General features: G+C 34.9%; 1 protein-coding gene across 1 annotated transcript in view; it reads right to left on the bottom strand.

The window, feature by feature from the left end:
* Rim (Rab3 interacting molecule) overlaps window positions 1–23,301 on the bottom strand; it is a 196,056-nt gene that overhangs the window by 52,368 nt on the left and 120,387 nt on the right. The window contains exons 10-14 of the mRNA XM_075290574.1: window positions 16,213–16,922; window positions 12,017–12,154; window positions 11,758–11,892; window positions 10,819–11,007; window positions 2,736–2,858 (exon numbers count right to left, since the gene is read on the bottom strand). Coding sequence (XP_075146689.1) covers window positions 2,736–2,858; window positions 10,819–11,007; window positions 11,758–11,892; window positions 12,017–12,154; window positions 16,213–16,922 — 1,295 coding nt within the window. The remainder of the gene's footprint in view (window positions 1–2,735; window positions 2,859–10,818; window positions 11,008–11,757; window positions 11,893–12,016; window positions 12,155–16,212; window positions 16,923–23,301) is intronic.

The raw sequence follows: 23,301 nt of genomic DNA, 5'->3' as shown, positions 1-23,301 counted from the left end.
ATTTAATTTCGAAAGGAATTATGTAATTTGATGTGGAAGGAGATTAATATTTGATATTAAAGAATACATTTGAAGTGTAAACAATATAAATAGGCAGGTTTTCTAAATTTCTAACGAATGTTTAAACCTATTCTATAAACTCTTTTGGACTGACAGTTGTTACCTGTTATTGTAAAATTTTGAGATCACTTCTTTTTCAGACTGAAACCTTTAAATTTCTAAAATTTCTAACGAATATTTAAATCTATGCTATAAACTGACAGTTTGTTACCTGTTATTATAAAATTGCTAGATCACTTCTTTTTATACCCTCCACCATAGGATGGGTGGGCGACCCCATAAAGCATATATATTCTGGGTCGTGGTTAAATTCTAAGTCGATCTGAGCATGTCCGTCCGTCCGTCTGTTGAAATCACTCTAACTTCCGGACGAAACATGCTATCGACTTGAAACTTGGCATAAGTAGTTGTTATTGATGTAGGTCAGATGGTATTGCAAATGGGCCATATCGGTCCACTTTTACATATAGACCCCAAAATTTGGCTTGCGGATCCTCTAAGAGAAACAAATTCCATCCGATCCTGCTGAAATTTGGTACATGGTGTTAGTATATGGTCTCTAATGGTCATGCAAAAATTGGTCCACATCGGTCCATAATTATATATAGCCCCCATATAAACCGATCCCCCGATTTGGCTTGAGGAGCCTCTAAGAGAAGCAAATTTCATCCGATCCGACTGAAATTTGGTACATGGTGTCTCTAATGACCATGCAAAAATTGGTCCACATCGGTCCATAATTATATATAGCCCCCATATAAACCGAACCCCCCTATTTGGCTTGCGGAGCCACTAAGAGAAGCAAATTTTTTTCCGATCCGGCTGAAATTTGGTACATAGTGTTAGTATATGGCCTCTAACAACCACGCAAAAATTGATCCAAATCGGGTTATAATTATATATAGCCCCCATATAAACCGATCCCCCAAATTTGGCTTGCGGAGCCTCTTGGAATACCAAAATTCATCTGATCTGAGCATGTCCGTCCGTCCGTCTGTTGAAATCACGCTAACTTCCGAACGAAACATGATATCGACTTGAAACTTGGTACAAGTAGTTGTTATTAGTGTAGGTCGGATGGTATTGCAAATGGGCCATATCGGTCCACTTTTACGTATAGCCCTCATACAAACGGACCCCCAAATTTGGCTTGCGGAGCCTCTAAGAGAAGCAACTTTCATCCTATCCGGCTGAAATTTGGTACTTAGTGTTAGTATATGGTATTTAACAACCATGGAAAAGTTGGGCCACATCGGTCCATAATTATATATAGCCCCCATATAAACCGATCACCAGATTTGACCTCCGGAGCCTCTTGGAAGACCAAAATTCATCTGATTCAGTTGAAATTTGGTACGTGATGTTAGTATATGGTATCAAACAACCATGCAGGAATTAGTTCATATCAGTCCATAATTATATATAGCTCCCATATAAACCGATCCCCATATTTGACCTCCGGTGCCTTTTGCAGAAGCTAAATTCATCCGATCTGGTTGAAATTTGGTACGTGGTGGTAGTGTATGATATTTAACAACCATGCCAAAAGTGGTCCATATCAGGCCATAATCATATAAAGCCCCCATATAAACCGATCGCGAGATTTGGTTTTGGAGCCTCTTGGAGGAGCAAATTTGATCCGAGTCAGTTCAAATTTGGTACATTGTGCTAGTATATGGCCGTTAACAACCATGTCTAACTAGGTTCATATCGGTCAATAGTTATATATAGCCCTGTGATAAATCGATCCCCAATCACACAAAAATTGGTCCATATCAAGTTCATAATTGTACATAGCCCCCATATAAGAGACCCCCATATTTCAATTCTGGCTCTCTACGTACCGTTCAAAAGTCCATATCGATTCGTAATTATTTGTAGACTTACCTATACATACCTTTTTTGTCTAATATATACCACAAAGGGACTAACTCACAATTTAGAAAACGATGTTAAGAAGTTTTAAGATACCACAACCCAAGTAATTCGATTGTGGATGACAGTCTTTCGTAGAAGTTTCTACGCAATACATGGTGGAGGGTACATAAGATTCGGCCTGGCCGAACTTACGGCCGTATATACTTGTTCAGACTGAAACCTTTAAAGTGTTGAAATTATTTTTTTTTTTAAATCGGCTATATCGTTAGAATTAAAATGTATAAAAATGTATAGTTTTTTAAAAAGGGGTTTGTATTAATTTAAAATGGAAATTAGTATTGTAAAATATTCTATCCTATGCTAAAGAAGAAAACCCCATCTTTTATGATATTAGCATTTGCTTTTGTTCCTTAATGATGATCTAAAATTTGTTTTTACTCCTTAATGATGATTTAAGAACATTTCTATATTTCAGATATAGTGCTCACAAAGAAAGCCTCATTCAACTTGAGCCATTGAAGTTCTTCTTTAATATAATGAAACATTTTCATTACAATAATGAAATTGTTCATTAATTGTATGAAATATTCCAATACTTATGAAATAATTCATTACTATAACGAAAAATTACATTATATTTACGAAAAGGTTTCATTGGCTTAATTTAAAAGATAATTTTCATTGAAATCACGAATTTCTTTTTGCCTAAATAAGTATTTTGCCATATGCAGACAGTGATGTATGTACTTTAGTTTTTTTAATTGTATTTTTTAAACATAAACAATGAAATGGCAAACCTGATTGTGATAACTTTGTCCAATTCCCGAAACGGTACGATAATCACGAGCTACCATGCCGGCCACTCTTTTTCGACCTTGAGGTGACATATCACGTCTTGAACGACGCTCTTGTAAATCAATCTAGGTAAAGGGACATTTTGGAATAGGGTTGATATTAGTTGCGGATGCAGGCAGAGGGATAATTAAAAACAATTTATTTACACCAAAGACAATGGAAAAGGGGAGGATTTTGTATATAAGAGAATTTTATTATTAATATAGAGGGGACATAGGATGGATAATATTTTGCACACAAGAGGAAATAGACAAGGAAATGGACAAATTTGAGATTTATTTTGAAAAAGGGAAAATGACAAAAAAAAGAAGACACAGACAATAGAATGGATATATTGAATTATGTAAAATAAAGATTTTTAAATTTGTGTGTGTGTGTTTGGGATAAATTTTTATGAAAAAATTATGTGTTATATAAAAAGACAAAACTTTAAGTTGTTGTTTTTGCAGAATTTTGTGTGCTTGGAAATATGTGAAAATACTATAATATTCACTACATATACAGCAATTAAACATTGATGAAGCTTTTCAATAAACAAAAAGCATTTGAATATAAAGCAAAATTTTGAAAGCTAACTAATATATATATTTTTTCTCTTTTATATATTAAATGGTAAAGATTTGTAAGCCACACAGACATGCATTAGTGCTTTCGTTTTGAAAATGAATATTAAAATTACAGTGCTTAAAACCTTTACAAATTATATAAAAGCTTTATACACATTTAGTTATACAAAAAATTATGTTGTATAAAGAATAAAGTTTCTTTACAATGTGTTCTCCTTGTATTTTTTCTCTTATTATTTTTAAACCTTATAAATGTTTTTTTTCTATAGACGAATTATTTCAATATATTACAATATTATATAAATGCTTATTTAAATAATTCTTATTATTCTTTTTCACAAATTTGTGTTTTTCTTTTATAATTGATTTTTTTGCTTTTGTTTTACTCTTTTATAAGAAAGGAGAATAAGGTGTTTTGTAGCTCTTTTTATTTGTTTTGTTTTTTTTTTTATTGCGTTTTTTTTTTCTTAGCTTAGAGTTGTGGTTTTGAGAGAAACAAAATTTACACAACATTGATCAAAACAAATACAGTTCCAGAATAAAGAAATCCAATCTAAAATTTCGAAACGAAATGAAAATTTTCCAAATGATTTTCAAGATGTCAATAATGCAGGCTTTGTAACAAAAATGAAATGTCATGATATATTTCAAAGACAATGGAATGGATCGGTTGAACTAGGTGAACCAGGCGAATTATGCTACGACGTTTTAAGTCACACGTAGACTCCAAATCCTAATCTAATCCAAATCAGCTACATGGACTACATAAACGTTGTTAAACATTCTTCATTTTATGCAACTCACAAAACAAACGGTTCTAATTAACTTTTACATCTATTCTTTAAGAAATTCGAGCGAAAAAAAATTCCATACTTATAAAAGGTGTGTGAAAGTCGTTTCAAACTAAACGATTCTCACAAACGTTTCTGAAATTCTTCTAATAACAACGTTTGTCTATTGTTATGTTTTGATGACACTATTTTGGCCCTTAAAAAAATTTAAATGCCTTACGTTAACATTTCCTTCAATGGATATAAAAAGTCCTTAATAAAAAAAAATAGTAAATAATAAAATAAAAAAATAATAATTAAAGTACAAACAACTTTCTAACAGCATGTTTAGCACTATTTAAAATTGAAATAACATGTTATTTTAGAATCAGTTTAGATGTGTTCGAAATGTCAAACTATGACACGAATTATGGCCATAAAATGGCCGACGAAGTCATTATATACTGCACGAAAGGTACTCTGCAGTATTTTGGACAATTTACGACAAGTTACCTTCTTGAGATTATCAGGGTTGGCCTATCGTAAACTGTGACTTTTGTGACATACTTTTACGATGGTATAATATGTATGTCGCAAAAGTCGTAAACCTAATGTAAAAACCCTAATTTTGAATTAAAGAAATTGTGAATATTTTTATACCCACCACCATAGAATGGTGACGGGGGTATAATAAGTTTGTCATTCCGTTTGTAACACATCGAAATATCGATTTCCGACTATATAAAGTATGTATATTCTTGATCAGGGAGAAATTAGTTTCTATCCAATTTGCCTGAAATTGGAAATCTAGAGGTATCTTATGACCACAAAGAGGTGTGCCAAAAATGGTGAGTACCGGTTCATGTTTTGGTATAGCCCCCATATAGACCGGTCTTCCGATTATATTTCCAGGGCTTCTAGAATCGATAGTTTCTATCCAATGCACCTGAAATTGGAAATCTAGAGGTATTTTAGCACCATAAAGAGGTGTGCCAAAAATGGTGACTATCGGTTGATGTTTAGGTATAGCCCCCATATAGACCGATTTCCCGATTTTACTTCTTGTGCTACTAGAATCCGTAGTTATTATCCAATTTGGTTGAAATTTGAAATCTGGAGGTATTTTAGGACCATAAAGAGGTGTGCTAAAAATGGTGAGTATTGGTCCAGGTTTTGGTATATCCCACATCGGTCCATGTGCACTGATAATGAAAATTGCTTGAAACTGAATTAAAGTTTCCAGAGTTTCTGGTAAAAATCTACAGATGTTAGATTTTAAATCAAGGCGTTATTTCATTTTCATTTCATTCGCAACTTCAAACTATTCTTGTTTTGCGTGGTCCATAATGTTCATAATGTGTCTTAGTTGCATTAGCGAATGACTAGGTACAATTTTGAAAATGTTTAATTTGTATGGAAATTGGGTCTAATAAGCCAAAAAATGATTTTATAAAATTCTCTCTAAACGAAAATTCAGTTATGCAAGACTTAAGTAGTTTTCCTTCCTTCCAGTTTCTGCAGAAATTAGGGAAAGAAAAGATAAGCGAATACCGACCGTCTCGTTTACTGCGCCACCAAGTACACGGACGAAAAAGACCGTTTTTCATATGTTTGGGTGTAAAAATTATATGTTTGGAATTCAAATTTTTTAACACAATATTTTTGAGAGCAAGCATTTAATGTTCATAAACTAGCATAACATATTTGGGACATATATGTTAATATGTTAGAACATATTATGTTTGGGACATAAAATGTTTGTAAATATAAATGTAAAAATGTTTGGACCAATCCTGAAAATATATATGCTCGAAGCAAAATGTGTTTGGGGTATATGTTAGAGAACCGTTTTTTTTGAGGGTGTAGTTCATAGTAATTTTGGCTTGAAGTCTCCAATTGAAATAACTCTATTCTCAAGTTTCTTTTTGGACATTCCTGAGAATTGAAACTTCTTCGCGCATATCATGGATATAATTCGCTTCCTAGCTGAAGTGATTGAAGTATTTTGAGTTGGCGACGTTTGCTATTTTTTCTACATTTACGACGCGTATGTGACGTTTACAACTTTGTAACAGTCGCAAACCTAAAAAAGCTTGATACAGACTATCTCTGGGACTTATTCAATCTTTGGTATTTTTTGTGCTAACCTTATTCTCCAAAATGTACAAACTGGATTAAGATACGGAAACTTTGGTAGCCATTGGGCGGCAAAAATGATGGTAGGAACTTCCTTGGTTGAAGCGTGCTGAGTCCTGCTGTAATGTCCATGGTCTGCAGTCGAAATATAGAAAATATTCCGAATTTCGGGCTACAATACATTCTTTAGGACAGCTGAAATTTGGTAACTGACCACTTATGTGCAAGCGAAGCAATTTCTTGACTCTTTCCAGTCTAGCTTTTTTGTACATCGGAAAATCAAAGGATCTCAGCAAAAAAAAATTGAAGTTGTTCCATAAACGTTCCTTTATATCTGTGGATTGGTGCTAAAAGGTCCAATGTCAATATTTTGCTGTTTTGAGTTAATTATTGCATTCGATTTCTTTTTTTTTTGCTCTCTTTCATAATTATAAAACAGTCAATCTTAAGTTTTACACAGAAGGGGTTAAATAAGCGTAAAGATGGCCAATGTCATTATGAACTCATCTATAAAACTTAATGCTAAAAGGGCAAATGCCTACTTTGGCCCTTTTATAAACGTCAACTGTGGACATTTAACCTTACCATCTACCAAACGTTGGGAAGAATGTCATCTTCTATATGCCACGTATGGAATGAAACAGTGGCTGCTGTAGTTAAAATAGTTTTTGTTAAAACATTCAAGTTCAATTATCTCAAAACTGAATATTTTGACATTGGCCCTTTTAGCACCAAGCCACAGATATGAGTCCTACTTCCGAGGAAATTCTTATGGATAAGTCTTAGAAATTGCACTGTGTTGTCGTTTAATGTGAATTTTTAAATTTTGTATAATTAACGGTCTTTTTCATGTAGATCCGTTAGGCTTTAACCCCAAGTTAGCCAAAAGTAAATTGCAAATATCTTTTCTCCGGTTAACTTTAACTGAAAAAATTTCAGCAGTTAAGTTCCTAATTGACATATAGAATATATAAATTTCGAATTATAAATTTACGACTAAATCGGGTGTATATATTCTTGATCAAGGAAAAATTCTAAAACGATATAAGCATGGCCGTCTGTTTGTCTGTTGTAATCACACTACAACCGTCAATAATGGGGCTATTGTCCCAAAAGTAGGCACAGATTCGTTTTTTTTTCTACACATAATTTCGATGGTTGAAGATTAATTATATCGGTGCAGGTTTTTACACGGAAATTTTTATTGGATTTGCCTCAAATTGGAAATCTAGAGATATTTTAGGCCACTAATAGATATTCTGAATATGATGTGTATTTGCTATAGCCTCCATATAGACCAATCGCCCGATTTGACTTCTTGGTCTGAAATTTTTGGTGATGGGGATATAATAAGTTTCCCATTCCATTTGTAGCATATCAAAATATGTATATGTTCTTGATCAGGGAGAAATTCTAAGACGATATAACCATGTCGGTCAGTCTGTTGTAATCACGCTACAGCTTTCAATAATGGCGCTATCGTCCTGAAATTTGGCCGAGAATTGTTTTTTGGTTGCAGGCAGGTCAAGTTCGAAGATGTGCTATATCGGTCCAAATTTTGATATAGACCCCATAAACGACCTCCCGATTTGGGGTCTTTCTTGGGTTTATAGAAAACCTAGCTTTCATCCAATTTGCCTGAAATTGGAAATCTAGAGGTATTTTAGGACCATAAAGTGGTGTGCCGAAAATGGTGTATTTTGGTTCATTTTTCGATATAGTCCCCATATAAATCCCCTCTCGAGATGGGATCTTATAGTTCTAGAATGTATAGTTTATATTCAATTTGCCTGAAATTGGAAATCTAGAGGTTTTTTAGGACCACAAGTAGGTGTGCCAAATATGGTTTGTATCTGTCCATCTGTGTATAGTACCCATGTAGACCAATATCCCGATATTACTTCATTGTATTCCCCTCATATATAGCGATCTTCCGATTTGACTCCTTTGAATTCTAGAAATCGCAAGTTTTATGTGATTTTACTGATATTGAACATTTAGAGATAGTTAGATTCAAAGAGACCTGTGACGAATTTGGTTTATATTGGAAATATAATCCTCATATACAGCGGTCTTCTGACTTAACTACTTGAGGCTATAGAAGACGCACTGATCATTCAAATTGCAGGATACTACACGTATAAAAAGGACTGGTTTTCATATGTTTCGGTGTAAAAACCATATGTTTGGAACTCAAATTTTTAGCATAATATTTTTAAGAGCATGCACATAATGCTCATAAACTAGTATATGTTAATATGTTAGAACATATTATGTTTGGGACATCACATTTCCTTAAATATAATATGCAAACATATATTAATTTTGAAATTTCCTATAAACATATATTTGTTTAGAAACGTCAGATAAGGCAAGAGAGAATACGAGTAGAGAAAAGGATAAAGATGACGACGTATAGAGATAAAAAATGCATCAACATAACACAGTGAGAGAATTAAATGAGAGAAAATGGTGATATGTTTGGAAGACATATTTGTTATGTGGATAAGCCTTAAAAATATATACCTACACTGAAAAAAATATTTACGTGATATAAAGATAACGCAACCTAAATTTTAGAATGTGAAATTTACAAAATATTAAGGACAAATTTCTTTAAAATAATGAAATTTTAATTAAAACAAAGTTTATAATCTTTGTTTCAAAAACTCTTCTAATCTTAGGACACAAATTTAAAAGAAATTGTCTTCAAATTAATTGAAATATTGAATCTTTGGATATAAGATAAAAACTCTTCAAATATAGGCTAAGACTTATTTTGAGGATTTGGCATCTGTGGTTTAAAGTTTCTTTGGAATTAAGAAAACATTTTTTACTTTGAAGTAACAATTTGAATTTTTAAACTGGCATTTGAAAAAAAAATCGTCAAAAGATATCTGTATGCTAATTTTAATTTTATTGATACTAGATTTAATGCCGAAGAGGTCGCTAAAAGTTGTCTTTATTTTAAAGAAGCTGCATCTTTGGCTCGGAATAAATACCAAAATCTTTAAACGAAGGTCAAAATCTTTGGATCCGAGTAAACTTTTTTTGAGTGTAGGGTGAAGCATAAAATATGCTGGCACAATTTTTAGTTTGCACAAATTTTGAAAATATATATGCTTAAAGCAGTATATGTTACAAAATCGATTTTCTTTTTGAGGATGTAGAAGAAAATTTTCGATTCCCATTTTCCATATCATGCTCATTCGAGTAATGTGGGTAAACATTTAAATAATTTAAATTTCAAATTATATGAAAGACATTATTTTATAAGATTTTTTTGTGTTGTATATAAATGTTTGTTATAAATTCAGAATATGATGTAATCTCCAAGTAGAAACTTTAAATTGAACTTCGAGAAGGATACCATTTGAACCGATCTATTTGGGAGAGTATGTGTCGTCAAATCGCTCTAGAATTCTAGACATTTCCAAGTAACCCGATACGACAAAGAGTTTTCAAAGGAAACTATAGTATTTGATTCACGATGGTGGGTATTTAAGAATCGGCCCGGCCGAACTTCCTAGACATAACTTCTAAAGCAGTCCAATGAACCCAAATTAGAGTATATTCGCTCTATGACAAATCCATGTGAAATCCATTGGATATGATAATAATTTGCACTAATTCTGTATCACAAGTTGGTTATTCAAAATACTTTTTTGGAAGCTATTTTTTGACAAATAACAACAAACAAACAAAACAAAAAAATCTTTCGCACGCACTAAGTTTTATATTAACGCTTATGTCTTGAGGTCCATGAGCTATTTGTTGAGATTGCTAACTTATTGCATATTTCCTATGAAAATTAAAAATGCATTTTAGTGAAATATGTTAATGATCAGATGAATGATTTCAACAAAGAATAACATACACACACACTCAGAAATTCTAAAAAAGTAATGCCAAAAAAGCCATTTTATAAAATTTAATTCAAACGATTTGTATTCAAGGAATTTTTCACATTGGTAATAAAAAGATCCTTACATTTGTTTCATACCAAACAATTATACAATTAATTTGAAAATTTGTAAATTACTATATATGTTACGAGTTTAATATACAATGAGTATTTGGTCCTAAGGAAAATATTCGGTCTGTGTGTGACTATTAACTTGTGGAGAACTTGAAAGGCAAAGAGTTATAGTTTGTAGTTGCATTCATTGTCTTTGTTCGTGGCAAGACTGAATTAAGAGATTTTGAGAGAGAGAAATGGATAGAGACAGAGAGAGGGTCTACGTAAATCCACGCTAGATTGAAGAGTGTCTAAAGAGAAAAATATATCGAATTACACACACACTTTAATAGACACATTTAGTGAAGAATAGAGTTCGAAAAGTAGAGAGCGAGTAACAAACAAACATTTTGAGTATTAAAGAGGATTATATTTTCTGGTACTTAATTTGGTTTATTTCGTTTTTTGTTTTTTTTTTTTTGTTATCAAAAGAGTAGAGTAAATTTGGTAGGAACTTGGATTGTTTCTGTTTTGTATTTGGTGAAGTATTTCTGGTTTTTATTTATTTATTTTTTTTAATTTCGTTTAAGGTTACCTCGGGTGGTGGTGTACTTGCTGAACTACCCATCGATGAGATGCTGGCACCATCGCGCTGTGATTGTAAATCAATTTCAGACATTGTATCCGAATCGCTGTGACGCGATGTTGTACTGGGTGGTGACAAATGATCACTGGGTGTTAAAATCACTATATCCACATCTCGTGATGAATCATAACTGCGCAACTATATAGTTACAAGGAAAAACAACAGAATAATGGAAAAAAACACAAAGGGGAAAAACAAAAATTATGGTTGGGAGAAAAACGCATGAGATGAGTTAAAATAAAATCTGTTTCATCGAGGGGAACGGAGACGATTTGTTTTTGTGTGATATTAAATTAAATTTCTCAAAACGAAAATTGAATTTACATAAATGATAAGACGGTGTGAAGAGAAATGATTTTTAATGGGAATTTTGGTATCAAAGAATATTTTTTTAATGTTTTACAAACCATACATTTAAATGGCTTTTAGAGACCAGTAAAATTTATTTCCCTTCAAAACCAACTCGTTACACTTTCATTATACTTTTAACATGTGACAATATTTTCTTTTAAATTCCTTTAAATGGTGGCAAATTAAATGAAACCTTACGCTGGTTTTCATTTAATTAGGGGCCCTTCACACATTTAGATATAAATCAAAAATAATCCCAGGCATTCTTAAAGGAAGCCCAAAAAAACTCTAGACCATTTTTAGGTGTGAAGGACCCTTAAAGCAAAATCAACGTATATTCATTCCCAATCATTTGATTCATTAGAATCTGTTAATTTTGCTTATTAATTTATACCATTTGTCTTAAACAATTACATATTTAAATCAATAAAAATTTCTAAAACATTTAACGTAATATTATATCTGTTGTTTTCATGAAATTATTGTTTAAGTTTTTCTAACAAAAAAAAAAACACAAGTAATATATTTTGAACATACTAGATATGAGGTATCCTGATGTGGTTGTAATTTGTACCAATCCGCTTCATCATCCAATGAATGATGGGCCAAATCAATGACAACTTCACCAATAAAGTCATTAGCACCGTAACGCACGTAATCCCACAGCGTGACCTAGATTTCAAAATGAATTTTATTTTATATTTTTATTAAAAATCATTGGGATTTCTTTAGTCGATTGCAGTGTTTGACAATGCGGTGATTGGTGGTTGTTAGTCGTCGTTTTATTAAATATTACCTCTAAATATCGGCCAGCCAAATCGCATCGTCTTAGACCAGTGTAGATAAATGTTTGACCCCAACGTGGTTCACAGGTACTGGCTAATGTTTTCGTGCGTCGTTTGGATTTTGTACCACGATCGGGTAAAAGGAACACCTAAAATATTAAAATATAATTAATGGTTTACAAACAGATAATCGATGATATGGATAAATTGTTTTGATGATCAAGCTTAAAGAATTCTACGCATTGATCCTGTAATCACTCACTCGAATTTGAATCGATTTGGTTTTATTAATTTTTTTAGGAAGCACGTGATGGCTTTGTCGGCCGTTTGAAGTTTGTAACAAATCGAGACTGATTCTAAAATATGGGGTTATTTGCGACAATTTTTACATTTGAACAATAAAATTAAAACAAAATGTGAAGACTAGCGCTATACTTTGTTGCATTACATATCAGCCACCCTGTATGAGAATACATTAATTATAAAAATTGGTTATTTCCAATTTTTTTTTTGGCAAGAATTCATTCAAATATTAAACACTGTTTTTACTTTTTTCTTCACAAATGTTGTATACGTTTGACTGCTACTCGTCAGAAAAATTATGAAGTGACTTGCCCTCGTATGTGTGAAGGTAAATTCAAATTTGAAATTTGCAGCAAAAACTTAGCCGAGATACAAACCATCACTTTAAATACGAATTTACTTTTTCAAATTCGAATTTTTACTATTTGGCTTGCTTGCTAAGCCGCGTGGGGTATAGAGACTTGGTTCATTAGAAAGGGCTTGAGCTCAGCTTTCATAACAGGTTGGCTGATAAGTCCCCGGTCTGACACATAGATGGCGTCGCTAGTATTAAATGCATATAATTTTTATATAGTACCAACCTTCAAATGATTTGTATCAAAATTTGACGTCTGTAAGTCAATTAGTTTGAGCGATAGAGCGTCTTTTGTGAAGCAACTTTTGGTATTGTGAAAAGAATGGAAAAAAAGCAATTTCTTGTTTTGATAAAATACTGTTTTCTGAAGGGAAAAATTACGGTGGAAGCAAAAACTTGGCTTGATAATGAGTTTCCGGACTCTGCCCCAGGGAAATCAACAATAATTGATTGGTATGCAAAATTCAAGCATGGTGAAATGAGCACGGAGGACAGTGAACGCAGTGAACGCCCGAAAGAGAAGGTTACCGACGAAAACATCAGAAAAATCCACAAAATGATTTTGAATGACCGTAAAATGAAGTTGATCGAGATAGCAGAGGCCTTAAAGATATCAAAGGAACGTGTTGGTCATAGAATTCATCAATATTTGGATATGCGGAAGCTCTGTGCCGCGCGAGCTCACATTTGACCAAAAACAACAACGTGTTGATGATTCCGAGCGGTGTTTGCAGCTGTTAATTCGTAATACACCCGAGTTTTTCCGTCGATATGTGACAATGGATGAAATATGGCTCCATCACTACACTCCTGAGTCCAATCGACAGTCGGCTGAGTGGACAGCGACCGGTGAACCGTCTCCGAAGCGTGGAAAGACTCAAAAGTCCGCTGGCAAAGTAATGGCCTCTGGGATGCGCAAGGAGTAATTTTTATCGATTATCTTGAGAAGGGAAAAACCATCAACAGTGACTATTATATTTTTATTGGAGCGTTTGAAGGTCGAAATCGCGGCAAAACGGCTCCATATGAAGAAGAAAAAAGTGCTGTTCCACCAAGACAATGCACAGATCTGGTCCCCATAGACTTTTCTTGTTCTCAGACCTCAGAAGGATGCTCGCAGGGAAAAAATTTGGCTGCAATGAAGAGGTGATCGCCGAAACTGAGGCCTATTTTGAGGCAAAACCGAAGGAGGACTATCAAAATGGTAACAAAAAATTGGAAGGTCGTTATAATCGATGTATCGCTCTTGAAGGGAACTATGTTGAATAATAACAAGTATATACAGCAGTAAGTTCGGCCGGGCCGAATCTTAAATACCCACCACCATGAACCAAATATTAGGGTTTCCTTTGAAATTTCAGGAGGGCTTGAGGACTTGAGGACACAACCCGAAGATAAATTTAAAGATTTCACCTATGAGGACTATATCAGATTCTGGATTTATAAGAACCATTTTTGTTTGAGGTTTAGAGGAATCATTAACATCTCTTGTAAGTGTGCAAGAAAATTATAAAATAACGTCTTGATTTGAAATCTTAAATCTGTAGAAGTAAAATCTGGAAATTTTACATTGAGTTTCAAGCAATTTTCATGATCAGTGCGCCTTATACACCCTCAAGAAGTGAAGTCGGGCTATATGGAGGCATTACCAAGTGGACCGATAAAAACTTAATCCGATACACGTTTTTATGAGCCTAAAATACCAGAATATTTACAATTTCAGGCATATCAGATAAAAACTACGGTTTCTAGAAACCCAAGGAGTTAAATCGGGAGATCGTTCTTATGGGGGCTATACTAAAATATGGACCGATACTCACCATTTTCGGCACACCTCTTTGTGACCCGAAAATACCTCCAGATTTCCAATTTCAGGCAAATAGGATAAAAACTTCGGATTCTAGAAGCCCAAGAAGTAAAATTGGGGAATCGGTCTATATGGGGGCTATACCAAAATATGGATCGATACTCACCATTTTCGGCACACCCCTTTATGGTCCTAAAATACCTCTAGATTTCCAATTTCAGACAAATTGGATAAAAACTACGGTTTCTAAAGCCCAAGACCCCAAATCGGGAGATCGGTCTATATGGGGGCTATACCATAATATGGACCGATACTCACAATTTTTGGCACACGTATTTGTGGTCCTACAATACCTCTAGATTTCCAATTTCAGGTAAATTGAATAAAAACTGCGGTTTCTATAAGCCCAAGAAGTAAAATCGGGAGATCGGTCTATATGGGGGCTATACCAAAATATGGACCGATACTCACAATTTTTGGCACACGTATTTGTGGTCCTACAATACCTCTAGATTTCCAATTTCGGATAAATTGAATAAAAACTGCGGTTTCTATAAGCCCAAGATAAAATCGGGAGATCGGTCTATATGGGGGCTATACCAAAATATAGACCGATACTCACAATTTTTGGCACACGTATTTGTGGTCCTACAATACCTCTAGATTTCCAATTTCAGGTAAATTGAATAAAAACTGCGTTTTCTATAAGCCCAAGAAGTAAAATCGGGAGATCGGTCTATATGGGGGCTATACCAAAATATGGACCGATACTCACAATTTTTGGCACACGTATTTGTGGTTCTACAATAACTCTAGATTTCAAATTTCAGGTAAATTGAATAAAAACTGCGGTTTCTATAAGCCCAAGAAGTAAAATCGGGAGATCGGTCTATATGGGGGCTATACTAAAACGTGGACCGATACTCACCATTTTTGGCACATCTCTTTATGGTCATAAAATACCTCCAGATTTCAAATTTCAGGCAAATTGGATAAAAACTACGATTTCTATAAGCCCAAGACCCCAAATCGGGAGGTCGGTTTATATGGGGACTATATCAAAACCTGGACCGATATAGCCCATCTTCGAACTTGACCTGCCTGCAGACAAAAGACGAGCTTGTGCAAAATTTCAGCACGATTGCTTCATTATTGAAGTCTGTAGCGTGATTACAACAGACAGACAGACAGACAGACAGACGGACAGACGGACATCGTTATATCGTCTTAGAATTTCTCCCTGATCAAGAATATATATACTTTATATAGTCGGAAATCGATATTTCGATGCGTTACAAACGGAATGACAAACTTATTATACCCCCGTCACCATTCTATGGTGGTGGGTATAAAAACGAATTTTGACAAAAAAATGTGTTTTTCTTTGTTAGACCGGGGACTTATCATCCAACCTGTTATTGCTACATGAATAGCCTTGATAATATATCACTCAAGAGTATGCAAATTATATAAAAAATATCTATAATCATTTTTATTTTATATAGCTTAGAAAGTGGGGTGGTAATCATGACTCTCATACCTTAAATGAAGGTCAAAATATTTTGATCCAACTAAACTTTTTTTGAGTACAGGTGCAAAATAATTCTACACCAGATAAAAATTAGCAATCCCGTGACTTTAGCAGCATTAAATCGAAACAATTAGAAATAAATCTTCATTCACCTAAACAATTTATCCATTCAATATTACTTGGATTTCTTTTTCATAGTGTATGTACTTACTTTTGCATAAGGATTTCGGGCAACACCAGTTTGACGCAACGTCAAACCAGTAGCACAAACAATCGTTACAATCAACTGTAATGACGTTTGATCATAGCCCAATTTCATCTGTAGTTCACCTTCAATGTGTGCGGGTATGGGTCCAACCATAGCTCCTGCCAATGCGTTATGCTGTTGATGTTGCAAATGCGACTGGTGGTGCGGATGCTGCTGTTGGAGGAGGAGGAGTTGTTGCTGATGATGCGGTTGGTGCTGTTGTGGTCCCAAACCTGAGCCATATGTATACGGCGAATGCGATGACGGTGGTGGTATTTGATGGCAATGATGGTGATGATGATGGCCCGCCGTCGTAGTTGCTGCTCCGCCTTGGATCGATGATGACGACGATGATGTCGGTGCTCGATGTGGTGTTTGGTGGGTGTGTGATGTGTGACTACTACTACCGCTGCTGCAACTACTGACCGACTGATTGCTACTTGTACTGGCGGCACTCGAGACGTGTTTTGGTCCCAGACGTTGTTGAGTAGCTGCTGCGGCACCGGTGGCTTCGTAGCTGCGTACATTCGCACTTTGTCTTAGGTTAAGACCACTGCCGCCACTACTACTAATACCACTACTACTGTTTTGAGCATGAAAATCTGGTGATCCAGGCGATGTTATGAGTACACTCGGTTTATCTCTATGGATTTCTATATCATCGACTAAGGGTGCTGCTCAAGATATATCGTCGATTCAAATGACATTGCAAAGAAATGGAAGAAAATTAAAAAACAAAGTTGAATTAGTTATGTTGGTTTGTTCTGAATTTGATGATAATTAATTTTTTTGTTAAATTGTGTTTTTCATTCAGCTGTATATGTATTAGTTTTGTGTGCAATTTATTTTGCTGTTAGTATTGTATTGTATTTTGTTTTAATATTGTGAATTCCTCATTAAAGAGTTTTTTTTGCAAATCTTTAATATCTGATTATGTTTATGGTATGATTAGATATACGATACAACAGTGTATACCTTGTATGTCATACAATGAAAATTTCATTCAAATTGAGCCAATTCGATTTTTCACTTCTTCACCTTCGTCCTTGCGCCTAAATTACCTACCCAGAGGAGAGGTGTGCACGTGAATAATATTTTACTCACGCACACTCACACACGATATTTTTGGTAGGACTCACTCACACTCAAGGAAAGAAAATCCGTACTCACGCACGAAAAACTCAAACACACGCCTCATGCAATTGTAGTCACACACCGTTGAGACGATACGTTGTTACGTTTGACGTTTACTCTTGAGAGTGTGTAAGTGCGAATATAAGTTGAAAACCTTCGTAGACGAGAATAATGTGGTTGTCTTTTGTAGATAACATATAGAGACAATCCTAGAATTGTAGGAAAAATTTACCTAAGGGACCTGATTGAAAACGTAAACCTGATTAACACCGAGAGCATTATTAAACTCTTAACATAGACCTACTTGTGTAGTAGAACATTTCAATTGTATTTGAAAACTGTCAATTCAATTATATTGTTGAAGGTAATATCTGTTTTTTGGTTGAGAACCGTGACAGTGTAATTTATTGTTTACAAGCATGCAAAAGCAATTTGATCAATTACATTCAGAAATAAAGTTATTCGTGATGGGAATAACGTGCCCAGCAACTAAATGAGAAATTCTTATTTTAAGAGCATCCCGGGATCCTCCATCATTTTTTCCGTTGAAGTTAAATTAAATGTCACAAAAACGAATAGAAAATCTATAACTATAAAAAAAGAAACAAAACAATAAAAATTGATTTTCTCACATCCATGGCAGTTCTTATGAGAAGGTTTTCAAATTATTAGAATTGTTCATTTTTTGTTTAGTTTAAATGGGAAAATATTCCAAGGCACATTTTCTAAAGCAATGTAAAGGATCCGGAAACGAAGTACTTCCATCCTATGAAAATCCAGCAAAGAAAGCGGCTCCAAAAAAGGAAGGAAAGGTGGAAATGTTCTTTTTGGATCCGGAAGTTGTGCAAAACTGGCGTAGAAGCGCCGAGGACATTTTATGAAGTGATGTTAATGATTTGTCTTTAGAACAACTACCAATTTCTTTTTTTTGCAGGGAGGACCATGTAAAATTCATTGGAGATAATCCAAATTTGCACTACTTCCGGATCACAAGTTGGGGATCCAAAATACCTTTTGGAAGCTCTTTGTTATACCCACCACCATAGAATGGTGACGGGGGTATAATAAGTTTGTCATTCCGTTTGTAACGCATCGAAATATCGATTTCCGACTATATAAAGTATATATATTCTTGATCAGGGAGAAATTCTAAGACGATATAACGATGTCCGTCTGTCCGTCTGTCTGTCTGTCTGTCTGTCTGTCTGTCTGTCTGTCTGTCTGTCTGTTGTAATCACGCTACAGACTTCAATAATGAAGCAATCGTGCTGAAATTTTGCACAAGCTCGTCTTTTGTCTGCAGGCAGGTCAAGTTCGAAGATGGGCTATATCGGTCCAGGTTTTGATATAGTCCCCATATAAACCGACCTCCCGATTTGGGGTCTTGGGCTTATAGAAATCGTAGTTTTTATCCAATTTGCCTGAAATTTGAAATCTGGAGGTATTTTATGACCATAAAGAGATGTGCCAAAAATGGTGAGTATCGGTCCACGTTTTAGTATAGCCCCCATATAGACCGATCTCCCGATTTTACTTCTTGGGCTTATAGAAACCGCAGTTTTTATTCAATTTACCTGAAATTTGAAATCTAGAGTTATTGTAGAACCACAAATACGTGTGCCAAAAATTGTGAGTATCGGTCCATATTTTGGTATAGCCCCCATATAGACCGATCTCCCGATTTTACTTCTTGGGCTTATAGAAAACGCAGTTTTTATTCAATTTACCTGAAATTGGAAATCTAGAGGTATTGTAGGACCACAAATACGTGTGCCAAAAATTGTGAGTATCGGTCCATATTTTGGTATAGCCCCCATATAGACCGATCTCCCGATTTTATCTTGGGCTTATAGAAACCGCAGTTTTTATTCAATTTATCCGAAATTGGAAATCTAGAGGTATTGTAGGACCACAAATACGTGTGCCAAAAATTGTGAGTATCGGTCCATATTTTGGTATAGCCCCCATATAGACCGATCTCCCGATTTTACTTCTTGGGCTTATAGAAACCGCAGTTTTTATTCAATTTACCTGAAATTGGAAATCTAGAGGTATTGTAGGACCACAAATACGTGTGCCAAAAATTGTGAGTATCGGTCCATATTATGGTATAGCCCCCATATAGACCGATCTCCCGATTTGGGGTCTTGGGCTTTAGAAACCGTAGTTTTTATCCAATTTGTCTGAAATTGGAAATCTAGAGGTATTTTAGGACCATAAAGGGGTGTGCCGAAAATGGTGAGTATCGATCCATATTTTGGTATAGCCCCCATATAGACCGATTCCCCAATTTTACTTCTTGGGCTTCTAGAATCCGAAGTTTTTATCCTATTTGCCTGAAATTGGAAATCTGGAGGTATTTTCGGGTCACAAAGAGGTGTGCCGAAAATGGTGAGTATCGGTCCATATTTTAGTATAGCCCCCATAAGAACGATCTCCCGATTTAACTCCTTGGGTTTCTAGAAACCGTAGTTTTTATCTGATATGCCTGAAATTGTAAATATTCTGGTATTTTAGGCTCATAAAAACGTGTATCGGATTAAGTTTTTATCGGTCCACTTGGTAATGCCTCCATATAGCCCGACTTCACTTCTTGAGGGTGTATAAGGCGCACTGATCATGAAAATTGCTTGAAACTCAATGTAAAATTTCCAGATTTTACTTCTACAGATTTAAGATTTCAAATCAAGACGTTATTTTATAATTTTCTTGCACACTTACAAGAGATGTTAATGATTCCTCTAAACCTCAAACAAAAATGGTTCTTATAAATCCAGAATCTGATATAGTCCTCATAGGTGAAATCTTTAAATTTATCTTCGGGTTGTGTCCTCAAGTCCTCAAGCCCTCCTGAAATTTCAAAGGAAACCCTAATATTTGGTTCATGGTGGTGGGTATTTAAGATTCGGCCCGGCCGAACTTACTGCTGTATATACTTGTTTGATAATGTGATTGCTTTATATTTGGCTGGAACCGGCAGTATTGCAGCGGTGCAAAAAGTGGATGGTAACAATACCAGAAATGACCTATAAAGTGAACACCAAATTTGATCGAAATTCACGTCGCAGTGGTAGAAAACTTTCTCGTGAGCTAAACATATAGCGGGAATGGAGGTAACACATATTGAAAAATTAGCTTGAAATTCCACAAAGTGAAAGAGGCCACAGAAAAGTTAGACTGGATAGAGTAAAAAAGTTACGAACTTGGTTTTCTCCGATAGGTTAGGTTAGGTTAGGTATAGTGGCAGCCCGATATTTCAGCCTCACATAGACTATTCAGTCCATTGTGATACCAAAGTGGTGAACTTCGCTCTTATCACTGAGTGCTGCCCGATTCCATGTTAAGTTCAATGACAAGGGACCTCCTTTATATAGCCGAGTCCGAACGGCGTTCCCCATTGCAGTGAAACCACTTAGAGAAGCTTTGAAACACTCAGAAATGTACCCAGCATTACAGAGGTGGGATAATTTTTTTTAACAAATTTTGGTGTTTGCTTGAAACTGAGTTTGAACCCAAGACCCTGTGTATGCAAGGCGGGCATGACAACCATTGCACCACGGTGGCTCCGATGAAAAATCATTCCAAATAGAACAGTTTTTGAATAGAACTTAGGCCCCGACGTCGCTCGTATTCATCAAACCGTGGAGTCAAAATAAACAAGCAGACCATGGACATTGCAACAGTACTCAACCCATCGCACTCACACACGTCAACCAAGCTTAAAAATCTCCAGATCTGAATTCTTTGGAATTTAGCGCCACGGGCATTTTGAAGAGTAAGGTTGGTACTAAAAACTACAAAAGTGGCGATCAGATCAAAATGGTGCTTCGCCGGCAATGGGCCAAAATACCGCAGAGCCAATTTCGTATAGCGTGTGATGCCTTTGTCGGTCGTTTGACGGTCATACTTCGTGTCAAACATTGCCAAGTCGAACAATTTTAAACTTATTCTAGAATTTGATGTTATTTCCGACAATTTAGCTTTTGAACAATATAGTTAAAAATTGTGTGTGAAAATGTTAATGTACATGAAGATTAATTGTAAATAGTTAAGGCACAAATCAGACAGATTTAGCCGCGCACCGAATGGGTTAATTGAGTTATGCTAAGGCGACCAAAATATGGTTATATATATTTTGACTAGTTTTTACCAGTAATAAATTAACTATGCAACAAATTTGATACCGCATTTTCAGAAAATAAGGTCACATAGATCAAAAACACAATAACAATTGAGATATTGTAGAAATAAAACCGAACTAATGGACCCTTAATTTTTATAAAATCGGGCCACTGTGCAATCCTGCCCAGGATATTTTGGTATCAGGAAAATATTTAATATATTGCTGGTCAAAAGTAGTCAAAATATATAAAGCCATGCTTTGCTCATCTTCACACAAAAACATTTTTTTCTGATTCAATCACGAAATTAATTGATCCAATTAATTTTTTAATTGTCTTCAATCACGGAAACGATAGTATAAATAAAAAAATTTATTGAAAGTAAATTAAAAATTAATTGATACCATTAAAAAATTTATTGATACTATTAATTTTTGTAATTGGTTTAGTTTCAATTAAAAAATTTGTTAGTATATTTAGTTTATCGACCTTTTTTCTTTTTTATTAGCTTTTGTTTTTGGTATGTTTTTTAATGGGCTTTCAAGGTCACTTTAAAATGCGAATAAAACAAGTATTGAATTATTCCATTATTTCCATCCAACGTTTCGCTGGCATTATTTCCAGCCTCATCATTTGCTGAATCAGTTAAATTTTTAATATTTCAGACTTTATTTGGAATAAGTATATATGGCCGTAAGTTCGGCCAGGCCGAATCTTATGTACCCTCCACCATGGATTGCGTAGGAACTTCTACGAAAGACTGTCGTCCTCAATCGAATTACTTGGGTTGTGGTATCTTAAATCGTTTTCTAAATTGTGAGTTAGTCCATACGTGGTATATATAAGAAAAAAACGTATGTGTAAGTAAGTCTACAAATAATTACGAATCCATATGGAGTTTTGCACGGTACGTAGAGAGCCAGAATTGAAATATGGGGGTCGCTTATATGGGGGCTATATATAAACTCGATATGGACCAATTTTTGTGTGATTAGGGATCGATTTATCTGAGGGCTATATATAACTATAGACCGATATGGACCTAGTTAGGCATGGTTGTTAACGGCCATATACTAGCACAAGGTACCAAATTTCAACTGACTCGGATGAAATTTGCTCCTCCAAGAGGCTCGAAAACCAAATCTCGGGTTTATAAGGGGGCTATATATGATTATGGACTGATATGGACCACTTTGGCATGGTTGTTAAATATCATATACTTCACCAAAAGGCTCTGGAGGTCAAATCTGGGGATCGGTTTATATGGGGGTTATATATAATCATGGACTGATATGAACCAATTCCAGCATGGTTGTTGGATACCATATACTAACATCACGTACCAAATTTCAACCAAATCGTATGAATTTTGCTCTTCCAAGGGTCACATCTGGGGATCGGTTTATATGGGGGCTATATGTAATTATGGACCTATTTCGACAAATTTTTGCATTGGTGTTTGAGGCCATATATTAACACCACGTACCAAATATCAACTGAATCAGATGAATTTTGGTCTTCCAAGAGGCTCTGGAGGTCAAATCTGGTGATCGGTTTATATGGGGGCTATATAATTATGGACCGATGTGGACCAATTTTTGCATGGTCATTATATGGACCATATACTAACACCATGTATCAAATTTCAGGCGGATCGGATGAAATTTGCTCCGCAAGCCAAATCGTGGGATCGGTTTATATGGGGGCTATATATAATTAACCGATGTGGACCAATTTTTGAATAGTTGTTAGAGACCATATACAAACACCATGTACCAAATTTCAGCCAGATCGGATG

Source organism: Haematobia irritans, chromosome 1, assembly GCF_050003625.1.
Source record: "Haematobia irritans isolate KBUSLIRL chromosome 1, ASM5000362v1, whole genome shotgun sequence".
Lineage (NCBI taxonomy): Eukaryota > Metazoa > Arthropoda > Insecta > Diptera > Muscidae > Haematobia > Haematobia irritans.
The sequence above is the reverse complement of the archived record's forward strand: the minus strand, read 5'-3'. Positions and strand labels throughout refer to the sequence as shown.